Here is a 12,811-nt window from a genome sequence, read left to right on the forward strand (position 1 = left end):
TCCCTGGGGTGGTGTCCCCCTCGAGATGGTGCTGATGTGCCACCTGTCCTGGTTAGGGCATAGAACAAGAGGCTGGCACCATTTCTTCATTCTAACCTCCAAATAACACACATCCAAGTATAAAAGAGTTGTATTGTTCTCTGGAGCCTACTAGGTAGTGGACATCGTTTACCCGAACCCTCACAATTCTGTAAGGGATTGTGACACTGGGGGAGTTAAACTTCAAACTTTATTATTCCCTCTTGTGTCGAAAAAACTCTAAAAAAGAAAGAGCTGGGTCAAACTGTAAGGAAATGTCTTGGTTTTGGGGAATCCAGCACTGGATATCAAGAGTGTCACGTGTGAACATGCACTCTTTCGGTCAGCCAGTTTCAGCAGGCATTCAAGTTATTAGTTGCCCATTTCTTCAGGACCCAGTAATGATTAACTATGCCAAAAGAGGGCCCATAGATTGCTGCACGGTCTGCCTACAGCACTTCCTGTTGCAGCAAATTCAGGAACCCTTCTCCACCAAATGTTAAACTGCCATGAAATACCGGCAGAGAGGGGACAAAGCATAGGATGTTCTAATGTGAAATCCCTTCTATGGCCTTTAATCACTGTAAGGATCCACCATTATTAAAAAATTGCATACCGTATTCATCTGGTTTTCTTAATTTCAGGCAACTAATGTTAATGACTACCAGTGTGCCTGAAAAACAATCCCAAACTGAAAATCTGATTGTTCATGCTAGACATAACCCTGTAATGCAGTAACTTAGCTGTTGATGTTAGTAGAAACGCAATCCGCTGCCAATGGCGTGCTGCTCTAGGCCATGCTCAAACTCTCAGTTCAAGTGCCGGAATGTTGTGTGGTAGCAGACCAAGGGCAGAAGCTAGTTTGCAATGGACTTAAGATCGAATTTTACTTAACCCATGTTAGCATTTCATTGTTATTAACGTGGCAAACATCTAGGTATATCAACAGTGCTAGAAGCCTGTAATTCTAGGGATTAAGGCGATCGCCCTTCTTGTAGATAAGGATTAGCAAAGAGCTTTCCAAGGAGGTGGGAAGAATCGTTGCTGTCTTGTGCAACACTTTGTCCACCAAGACCTCACATTAGCCTATTTTTTTTACAGCTGGCACCGCCTACAGCACGTTGGCGCCTCTAACCTTTGGCAAGACGAGAACGTGTTGATTCTAGTTGACAATAGAAGAAAAACAAGAGGCTTCGAATAATGAAAGTACCAAGTTCACCTCGTAAAACTGTTTGCCTTCATCAAGGCATAACAGCAACATATTCATTTTACAAGACTCTTTTCTCCATCAAAATTCTCACCAGTAAAAACAAATCGAATGCTTACATGACTTGTTTTCCTCCTGGAATAAATGATATCCTGATTCCTCAACCCTGTCCCATGGGCATGCCTTTCTGGTAGGGTGGTAGATGTACCCATTTCCCGCAGGGTCCCAATCAGAGCCGAGTGGGAGGAAAGGCCTATTGATCTCTGGATTGCTATGGACCAGCAGAGTCCAAGAGCTGCAGGCCCGAGATGCTCTCCCACACACACACAGGAGTAGGACCTGCATACATGCACGAAGGTTTAAGGTTCCTCAACAGTTCTGCAGCCGTGGAACTCAGGATCACTATACAGGTCTGCACAGGCGTGTGGCCAGAGGCGGTAATGTAGAACCGTCTTGTCCAACCTGCACTATATACACATTGCACTGTAGGACTGGTAGAACAAAACAACAACTCCTTTGCAACGAAACAATATCCTTTCTCCAACCAAGTGGATGGAGAAAGGATATAATCCTCCTTTAATTAATGTCTGCATAATTAAATATCTCTGTCGCTGTGTTTTACAGTCCTTTGAGGTAGCACCATATACTTATGCTGCTTCCATTTCCTTTTGCCTGAAGTTGAAGCTTAAAATAAAATTGCAGAACTTTATTAAAAGTATCACTAAAAAGGTAACGTCTGCCTTTGTAACATGATCGTGCTGAACAATCCATGTTTGTGAAAGGAGAGCTCCTCCAGTTCCTAAACCCACGCAGATTGTCTGTCGCCGATGGCTCCACGTACACCCCTACTCAGAGATGGTTCAAGGTTGTTATTATTACACCGTTTATGAGGGCCCTTCGGCTGTCCCTCGCTCTGTTGAATAAAAGCACTACTGCCACCCTAGCCGAGTTTTCCAGGTTAGAATGTACTGCAGATTTTTCCCTACTGTCTAGGTTCTGACTTTGCTGGAAGGGGCACCCTACTGGCCAATGCCTTTCTATGTAAACTCCCTCAGGGATGTCCTAGACTGACCCTACACTACACTACACTACCTGTGTTAGTTGACCAACAGGGATGTTTAGAGTGTTGTTTTCAGACATGCTGCCCTACTCAGTCTTATGCCCACCTGTCCTCTCCCTCCTCCTTTGTCTGATATTCTCCCATCACTACTCTCCTGCTCCCAACTCCACCCACCTTCACTCCTACTCCCTGCATCTTCCTCCTCAGTACCTGTGGTGTCTGCCTCCTACCTCCATCCTTCGATGTTACCACTCCCCCTCCACACTATTACTACAACTCCACCCCACTTTCTCCACAGCCAACCCTCTTTCACTCACATTCACTTCATGTTCATTCCCTACATTCTCTCTACTAACCAATGCTTCACCTACTCTACAATTCGCCTCCACGCTCTTCTCCACCATCCTTCATCCTGCTGGTCTCTTGGGCTGCCACCAACTCCTCCTCTGACCTCACTGAACAACCCACAACTTCCTGCCTCCTGTGGTCACTCTTATCCCCCTCCCCACCTTCTGATTGGTTTTCTGTCCTAGGCCAATCCGTCCATGTCTTACCCCACCCAGGGTGGCTCACAATTACAGAAGGTTTCAAAGAGCGTGTTAAGCCCTGCCCCTTTTCAAAGCAACAGTGGTGCCCCGCACTGCACGGTGTCAGAGTTCTGATAGGGACTGCGGCCCTTTTCCCTTTAGGGAAGTTACATTCTTGCGTGAAAACGTGGCCCTGCTTCCCTGGTTGTTTAGGGTGCCCGCAGCAGTACTGCTACCGCACATGCCAAGGCTGAGGTATTATTTGCAATGTCAGAAACGGCTGCATAGGAAATCCGGCTCCTCCTTCACTTGTTCTCTCTCTCATGGCAGATTTTGTATGCACACCATGCATGCCTCAAAGCAGATACATAGGAGCTCTGTCTGCCTTTTCGCTGGTACTCTCTTGGCGCTGGGGTGTGGCATTGAACTGCTGTCCCGCAGATGCTCTCCTTTCGTGATTGTGGTTTCTTTGACATTTTTGGAAAAGGGAGAGAGAAGTTGGCCAGCACTTTTGTTAAGAGCCATGGAGTGATCCAAGTTTGTACTGCACATATAAAGACTGGCACTTGGGGAGGAGACGGGACATGTGGCCCTCCTTGGTAAAAGGTCACATCTGCGGTAGTACTGGCTCTGGATTCCACTCAGAGGCATCCCAGCCCAGGCGGAGGGAGGTTCCTATCCCTTCTAGACAGTCATTTTGCTGACCTTGTCACACAGTACAATGTACAAAACAAAGACAGGAAACCTGTCCTCTGTGCTTCGTTGACGATATGAGAAAAGACATTTGTACCTGAGGTGCCATACAGTGCTGGCAGTGAAATGGCGCACCCCTGTAGAATTGTCTTTACTTGATGGGTGTGATGATCAAACTGCCATAAATTAGCTTTCATATTTCTGTTCAAACCTTGATGATACATGGCTGCACGAAATCGTAACATTGGAGTGTGTTTCTGATCCCATTGTTTGCATTTGTTTGCAGATCGTTGACCACGCGTATAGAAATGATATTGCTTCCTGGTACCCGGAACCCGAAGACAAGGAGAGCTTCGTCAGATCCCTGATCTACAGCCCAGACTATGACTCCTTCGTCATCGACAATTACACGTGGCCGAAGGAGGCGATGGCAATTCAAGATGTGTAGATGATCGTTCTATGTGACTGTTTCCTATGCGGCGAGGATCGAAACAAATGTGCAGGTTGAGCCATGACAATAGGCACAACCCCAGAGGCTGGCCAGGATTATCTAACAAGTGGGGCCTGAAGCTAATGTAGTTGGGCCCACCGCAGTGACATTACCATCTGTAAATGCCCACAAAGTGCTGCTGAGTGGGCATTTACAGACTTTAATTCGGCCTTGCCCGCTCAGGCCCTACCCTGTCTACACCTCTCCACAACCCTGATCTTTCCAACTTCCACAGCACTAGCGTAAATTACGAACAAATTCTTTATGCCGCGCTGACCCACAGGCGCACTGGCAATGTTGTGTCCATAGCTGTAGTTTGTTAGCATTGTGGCATCTCCTGTCGCCACCGGTGAACCCATCACCGACTTCCTGGACCAGGATGGATTTCTAAAAGGACCCTAGGCTGCCTTACTAACGAGGACTCTAAAACCCGGAAGCTCCTGTTATTTCTAGGCAATCCTGCAGTTAAGCCTAAAAAAGCACTTGATGTAAAATACACATTGCACTGAAATGTATTTGAGTTTGTGTTTTGTTTAAACTTCTGATTTGTTGCAGCTGATGAAAGGCATTTAATCAGTAATGGCGAATTCGTGATTAAATCCGATATCTTTTACAGTTTGAAATCAACAAAAATATCCCGTACAGACTTGCTTTTTTAAACTATTTCCCGAGCCGGCAAGCACTCCAATTTCCCAAAGCCCACATTAAAACGATTATTGCCACAATAATAGGGTAGGGAAATGTAAATGCATTTTCTGCAGTATCTACTTTTAATAAAGATATTTGATTTTAAGGTATTCTTGGTGTTTTCAATTTTTCTTTAAGAAATCCAATTTAACCAGTTTGTAAATTAGCCGGCATTGTATAATTTTGTTTATTTAACGTTCAGCATACATCAGAAATTACAGGCCGATGTTAAGCGTATGGGTATGTGGAGTAGGTGGGCGTGTGTGGGGGAGGGTGGGCACCACCTTTCCTTCGCCCAACTTCTCTCCCGTCATCACCGAGGGCTCGTTCCCGTCTTCCTCCATAATTCACTTTCCATGTTTCCCCTCGCCCGGCTCTTCTCCAGGGCAGACTGTAAAGACAGTGTGGTGCTGCCCTTTTCTAGACTGACAGAATGCCGCCTGCTGTAGCGACAGCATAGGCCGTGTATCTAGCGGTGCAAAGGGAGCACTTGCGTTCCCTCTGGGTCCTCTGTGGCAAGAGGGTGTGGTAATCACAAGAAAGCACAGAGGTAATTTCTTGGGCAGCTCTGCCACCAGGGCATCGCTTCACTCATGTGTCTCCTCGCGCCTTGCAACACTAAGCTCTAAATGACATATCATATCCTCATTGTAACCATGACATCATTGTATGTGCAACCCAGTCCATGAACTCTGCCCAACCTTTGTTGTAGAATCTTCTATCTGAAGAGGGGGAATCGAGAAGCGCGGCCAGATTTAAGGCAAGAAGCCCACTGCAACCACCCAAGTGAGCACTCAGGCTCTAGAGTAGAGTAGAGGGAGAGCTACGCTAGGGAGGTAATCCGAGGTGGCATTTAAATGAGTCCATGGCAGGAAAAAGATGTGACCACGTCAAATGGTAAAACCAAGGGAATCCAAGGGCTTCCGGGTCGCGCGCGAGAGTAACCCGGAGTAAACCCGGGGTGTGGGGAAAGAGGAAGGGCAAACATCGGAGTGTTTTTACTGCCCTGAAGTGAATGGACTTATTGGAAAAGAACACACAAATGAAGCATTGATGAAGTCGGAGGCAAGTTTAATAGTGGGACCCGGAACACATGCCCCCTCCCAGTGAGGTCTCAGCAGCAGACCTTTCACAGCAGGAAATGCTTAGTGATGAGAGCAGGTAACTACTGGCAGTGGCTATAGCTGTGGCACTGTTTAACTTTTCATTATATATGGTTTTATTAAGATAGTCTAAGCTATTCAAGTGCGATTGCTGAGTGATTGGAGATGACGGCAGTAGAGAAAAAGCTGTAACCTGAGTGAAACAATGACCTTCTCATGCATTATTCTTCACCTTGTAGCTAGAAGGTCTCCATTGTCAATGGAAGCCTACAAGTTCCAGCATGCACATTAATGAGAACCTACAATCGAATTCATCTTCCAAGTTCTGGGGACTAGAAAAAGTGGTGGTAAAAGCGTCTGCAACGGCGTTCTACATACAACCTGTTTGATTATGTGAATCAGAACTAAACACGTGTGCCTGCTCTTTCAGGGCTGCCTGCCAAATCCGTTTTGGTTTTCATCCAGCATGCATTTTCGTGGTGGTGGAAAACCTGTAGATTCTTATGGAATCTAGCTGGAAAAAGCAGGCACACTTCAAACTTTTTTTTCCTACTGAAAGCCTCAATGACTAGGGTAGCTGTTGACTCCGCTTTCTTTCCTAACACTTCAAATGAATACATGGACATGGCTCGCACAATCGTTAATTGGAAGGGACATTTATACTTGTCAGGACATGTGGAAAAGGGAACCGTTTTCTTGTGTTTTAACTATTTACTTTTTGAAGACCTTGTGGAAACAAAACTGCAGAGAGAAAAATGACCCCCATACTTTTTGATCACCATATTCCTACCTTGATATATACATTGTCAGGTTGGTTTATCATGCGACTTGTGCACTTTTTAATTCATCTGTATAACATAGAGTATTATTTTATGTCTTTCAAACACAAGCCTTAGCACATATTTGTACTAACTTGAACTGGGAAGATACTTGGTCAAGTACCTACATATCAGAGTAGGCTCAAATTCCGGCTTCGCCACTTAATGAAGGTGTGTGATCCTGGGCAGAAAATGAATCTCACTTAGCCTCACCAATTAAAATTAGGTCCCCTTTGAAGGAACTTTGTTCACAGTGTGCACTATCCCAAAAATGCCTCACTCATAATGTGATAGACTAGGGTTGCTTCATATTTAATAGTCCTATTCACTGTGCAAAGTAGCAGATGTTGCCACCCTGAGGATATTGGTTACATTTCCACATGCTGTTGCACCCTGGCTCTCTCCTGCATACGCACACTCCCTCAAGCCCCAAATCAATTACAAATGTGCTGGAAAATTGCTGCAAAAAATGCAATTGTGTTTCAAAATGTAGGTTCGTTTTTTAAGCTACAATATAATGCTGCAGTATTCTGAGTTGGTTCTGTTTCACAAAACGATGTCACGACCCCTGCGGCCTGCTAGGAGTGGCCGCACTGTTCAAGGGGGCACTTTTGGGAGCGTTCTGAAGATGATCTAGAGTAAGGAGTGGGGGCCTCATTACTCAACCCTCGGAGAGGAGAAAGGCCTCATCCTCGATCCTCCCCCAACAGGCCAAGAAGACATGGTGGGGGTGCATGGGGATGGTGTTAAAGGGGAATTGTGGTAAGGGGGTGGGGGGGTGAATGGAAGTTGACTGGTGGGTGAAAGGTGAAGGGGGAATGCATGGACTTGGAAGGGGTAGAGCAGAATGAGAAGGGACAATCAGTCCATTGATGTTTCCACACTACTTTTCTTCCTACCCTTAGTTTGTGCAGTTGTTTTTATAGCTCAGTTAATGCACACCTGTTGAATAGAAGGTACATAACTTGGATTCTCAAGGCATGATTCAGTGCGATTCGCCCCTCAGTCTCTTGTTCGGAGGACTCGGGTGTATAGTTTATATTTTTCATGTTGTGGCTATAGTTTTTCTTATAGGGAACGGGAGAGTATCAATGTTGGCCATTGGGACGGATCCATGATCCGGCAAAATGTCTCCCCTGGAACTCGGATCCGCCCTTCAAGTGTTTTAATGTTATTCATTTACTTTTGTTGGCAAAGCCAGGATTCGGACAAACGTCCTCGGGATGAAAGTCGAGAGACTTACCCATTTGAACGTCTGTTCAGGATACATGTGAGCATTGCATCTTGCAGAACACATTTAAGCAAGCCTTAAACGCTGAAAAGGTATGTAGCCTTTATACTTTGCTTGCAACATCATAGGAAACGCGCCACTCCTCTTGGGTTATTTTCCAGGTGTTCTTATTTTGAAATGGAAAGGCTTATTTATGGAGGGCTTGGATCTCACGGGTGTGCAACACTGCTCCCCCGCACGCTCACCCGGCGTGGCTGGTGGGATCCCACAGTTAACCATTTCCATTTCCAGCACTGGAAGGTGAGAGGGATGGGGGACTGACGGAAGGCAGTAGCAAATGGAAGGTGAAAGGAGTGGGTGGATGAAGGAGACAAGGGAGTAGATGGAGCAGGAATAGGAGAGGAGTAGATTTTAAAAGGGGTACTGGACAGCCTGTGATTTTGGGGGCATTGATTTGCCACTTGAAGTGCATGGGCTCATAGATCAGGACACTTTTTCCACTGAAGGGGCATTTCTCCGTGGAATGCCTGTTTGTGAGTTTTACTTTCTCCATCTCATATATCCTTATCCCGGTGATTTGGTGGCATTACATCACCACCACGAAAATGCATGCTGGAGGAAAACCAAAACGGTTTTGGCAGGCAGCCCTGAAAGAGCAGGCACACGTGTTTAGTTCTGATGCACATAATCACACAGGTTCTAGAACGCCCTTGCAAACGCTTTTACCACCCAATTACACTGGTCAGATTGGGTGATCCTGGGCAAATCACTATGTCGGCTAAACCTGGTGAGGTGTCTCGGCTGTTTCCAGCCAGCCACGCCACTAAACAGCACACAGCTGCAATGATAGAAAAGCACGGAACATTTATCCCTAAAGTTCATCATTGTCACACTTATGATAGCCGTGAACCCCTGCTACCCTAAGCTCCGCCCCAATTCCTGCCCACTCGGGGCCCTCTGTCAGTCTTGTCCATAGCGCCCTTTGTCTTAAATCTGCCACTGGGTGAAGTGTATATGGAGCAAGGTGCTACATGCTACCTGGAAACAAACAAAGGAGCCATGCCTGCTTGCATCATGGGCAGATGTGACGTCACAGATGAAGACGGTGAGGTAATCTATTGGAAAAATCTCATCCAATGCACAAGAGCATGTTATGGTGCAGTTTAAATTTGGTTTCACAGTTTTCTATCAAACAAACTCCCGTCTATCAACAAGCTCACTGTGTTGTGACTTAAGCACGGCCTGTGCTGTCACGTGTTGCTGCCTACGTGACCACAGCACGTCTCTAAGCAGGTCGGCTTTGTTCACGTGTAATTTGTTAATAAAGAAGGTGATGCGGCTTCCCGCTCGCCAGTTATTTCACTCTCACCTCGGCTCTGGGTGTTTTCACAGCCAGGGGGCGCTGCCATAGCCGCATTGCCCAGCAGGCCTCCCTGGGCCCACGTAGTCCCATCCCCCCACAGTAGGGACCAGCTGGGGGTACCCCTCCTCCGACTGTTGCCAGCTTCAGGAAGTGGGCGTAGGGGAAGGAACCCTAAGGTGCAAAAGGGGCGTTATGGGGGGATAGAGGGTAGCCCAACCCCTATTGCGTACTTTTAAGCACCAGAAAGTAGGCAAACAGCCTCATTTCCTGATCAACTGATGGCAGTAAGGTTCGCCGCCCACCCAGAAGTTGTAATGCATAAATATGAATTGTTAAATTGTTATAATCTGTGTTTATATTTTACAGCAGAAACGTCGCAGTGGAGGTACATGGTGCATCCAGGCTGGTGGCCTGCCGGAATCCACAAGGGACTGGCAGTGTCTAAGATTGTCGCCAGCGAAGTAGGTAACTCAGCAGGCCACGGGGTAAGTGGGGAAGGAATGAGCGGCTGGCTGGATGGAATAGGTGCAAGGATAAAGAATGGTGGGGGACTAGGCAACTAGTGGTAGGAGCTGGCAGGCACAAGGTAACAGGGTGCAGGGGAATCCAGTTAGTCGGGAAAAGGGGTAAAGGGCCAAAGGTACGAAAAGCAGTGCAGCAACTTGGGGAGTTGGTAGAGGACTAGTGGTCGGTTACCATTAAGGAGCAAAGGTGGAGGAGAGTGGGGGGGGAGCGGGGCAACCAAGGGAGACACGAGTAGACAGAACGGAAGGAACCCAAGGGACGAGGAGAGGTCCAGATACCCGGGAACGCAAGGAAACCTAGGAGAGGACAATTGGCCCAGGAACAAGGGGGAGGAAGCTATAACATCGGGGGTGGGGGAGTGAAGCCAGCAATCAACCCCCAGGGGAACGAGGAATAGTCAACGGGGGTAAGGGAAAGTGGGCAAGTGCAACAGGGAATGAAGGAGAACAGGAAACCAAATGGCGGCATGCAAGAGGGTAAGTCACACAAGCAACGGGGAGCGAGTAGTAGGCCTTGAGACCGGGTGGAAGGCAGAGGTTAGGAACCAAGGGAGGGGAGGGTTGAGGAGGCGAGAGAGTTACAGGTCCCCGGGGGCGAGGAATAAGATAGGGACCTGGAAGCTGGGGGTCGGTGTATGAAGGGGTTGGGTGAAGGGAAAGTTTAGAGCACTTGCACCTGGCCAACAGGGAGCAGGGGCAGGCGACGGGGGTGAAAAGATGTTTAGCGATCCTGCACCTGGGGAAAAGTAGTAAAGTGGAATCGGCAGTAATGTGAAGCCCTTTCCAAAATGGGGGGTGTTTGAAGTTGGGAGTTAATAAAGTGTAAGGGCGTTGGCTCCGCACAACGGATGCTGCCCGCCGTCAAGTTTGTTTATTTATTTATAGTGCATGCCATACCCTGAGATATCTGGGCGCATTACAATGATATGCATATTCATGGTTACAGAAAGGGCAGTACACACAGTAATTACACAAAAGGGCATGGAACATACATAGCAAAACACAATTTAGCCAGAAGGCAAGGTATGTACATAAGGAATACAACATTGCTGACACGAGATATATACAGGTAGGTACATGGAGAGAATGTGGTTTGTTACGGTGTGTCTTTTGAGATCAGCCAAAGTTTGGTGTCTTTTCTAAATATATAAAAGGACTGGTCTGTTGGTAGCGTAGGGGAAACGGAATTCCGTAGTTGGGCAGCCATAACTGGGAAGCTGCTACCCCCTTCACATTTTTGATTTGTACCTTGGCACCCTTAGGCAGCCGGTGTTGGACGTCCTAGTGGGTCTGATGGGGTTGTTTTTGGAAAAATCTTCTGCCAGGTATCGAGGGGCAGCGTTGTTGAGGCATTTATAGGTCAGTGAAGCTGTTTTGAGCTGAATTCTTTCATGATAGATAGCCAGTTGTTGTTTTGTCTAGTAGTTGTCACTAGAAATGTGATGCCTTCTGGAGATACCCAGGGCAGTTCTAAGGGCATTGTTCAGCAAGATCTGTAGTTTGTTGGTGATATATTTGCAGGCACCTGGATAAAGTGCCTTGCAATAGTCAATTTTTGATAAAACAAGCGCTCGAGCTAGGGTGATGCAGCTTTCCGGGGAGAGAAAGGGTTTGCAAGAATGAATGAGCTTGCAGGTGTATGATGTCGTCGAGGCAGTTGCACTAACCTGTTTGCACAGGTTCAAGGAGGAGTCTAGGTAAAAGCCCAGCATTTTAACTCCGCTGGCCACCTTTATGTCATTACCATCAATATTAAAGGATAGGTATTGGTTGCTCAGTTTCTTCATGTTGGCAGGAGAGGCTATCGGGAGTAACTCGGTCTTCTCATCATTCAGGCACAGACCGTGAGTGGCCATCCAGGCCTGGATGATGAGGTAGATTTTGTTGATAAGAGCAAGGTCCTTGTCATAGTTTCTTGTCAGGGGAAGGAGGATCTGGGTGTCATCGGCATAGTTTGTGTAGGTGACACCCAGATGGCCCATCATCAAACAATGGTTTGGTGAACACATTGTACATGGTCGGTGATACACATGAACCCTGTGGGGCACCACAAAGAGATGGGGATAGGATTAGCTGCTGCCGAGGCTGAGAAGACTATCATGGATCTATTATTTAGGAATGATTGGATCCACGCTGTTTGGTTCTGTTGAAAAGTGGGCTGCAGTGGATAAGTGTCTACAAAGCACCTTGTGATCTACCAGATCAAAGGCGGCCGACAAATCCAACAGAAACAGGAGAGCAGATTTCCCTTTGTCCGTCAGGTCATCGATCTGGATCTTCAAATCGATCATGGCAGTTTCTGTCCCATGTTGGGATCTGAATCCAGATTGATGGAGTCCAAGTAGTTTATGGGTCTCTAGGTATGTTTGAATCTGGTTATAGGCAGCCTTGTCAATGATTTTAAGAAAAAAGGGACAGTGGTGATAGGTCTGAAGTTGGTGGGGATGCTAGGGTCTAATGTAGGTTTTTTTTAGGAGAGGGAGTACCCATGAGTTCTTCAGGTTTGTTGGAACGATGCCTGTGCGGAAGGAGGCATCAATGAGAGTGGTGATGAAGGGTATAAGTTCTTTGGCCGCATCTTTGATGATGGATGCAGGGCAGGAATCACCTTGGCAATTGGAGGGTTTAAGTGAGGCAATAATGTTGATTACTTCTTGGGTGGACACTGAAGTGAAATTGAAACGTTGATGAGGTTTAGGGAGGCTAGGTGCTGGTATAGATGTGGTGGGCTGAGGTGTCAGGTTCTGCCTTTTGGCTGCTATTTTCTTTTTGAGCAGAGTGATTTTATTGGTTACTGCTTCTTGAATTTTGGTGCACCAGGTCTCGTCCTTGGTACAGTTCTCAGTGGTGAGAATGGGAGATTCAAGTTCTCTTAGAATAGTAAATAGTTCTCTAGAACTTGAGCTTGCCTTCTCAATGTTGTTGTTTTAGGTATCCCTTTTTGCTAGCAAGATTTCTTCTTTGTAGCTGGCTGAGATTTTGAGTAGGATGTCTTTATTGGCTATGTAGGGGTTATTTCTCCAGGATGTCTCGCATTTCCTTTTTTCATTTCTTAAGGCTTTTAGTTTGGAGGTGAACCATGAGTTCAGG

The 12,811-nt window shown here is 46.7% G+C and overlaps 1 protein-coding gene across 1 annotated transcript in view; it reads left to right on the forward strand.

Annotated features, from left to right (window-relative positions):
* ME3 (malic enzyme 3) overlaps window positions 1–4,788 on the forward strand; it is a 697,492-nt gene extending 692,704 nt beyond the window's left edge. Inside the window, exon 15 of the mRNA XM_069639735.1 lies at window positions 3,792–4,788. Within this exon, the coding sequence (XP_069495836.1) occupies window positions 3,792–3,953 (162 nt within the window). The 3' untranslated portion in view covers window positions 3,954–4,788. The remainder of the gene's footprint in view (window positions 1–3,791) is intronic.
* Window positions 4,789–12,811: the final 8,023 nt, after the last annotated feature.

Source organism: Ambystoma mexicanum, chromosome 7q, assembly GCF_040938575.1.
Source record: "Ambystoma mexicanum isolate Mex_15411 chromosome 7q, UKY_AmexF1_1, whole genome shotgun sequence".
Classification (NCBI taxonomy): domain Eukaryota; kingdom Metazoa; phylum Chordata; class Amphibia; order Caudata; family Ambystomatidae; genus Ambystoma; species Ambystoma mexicanum.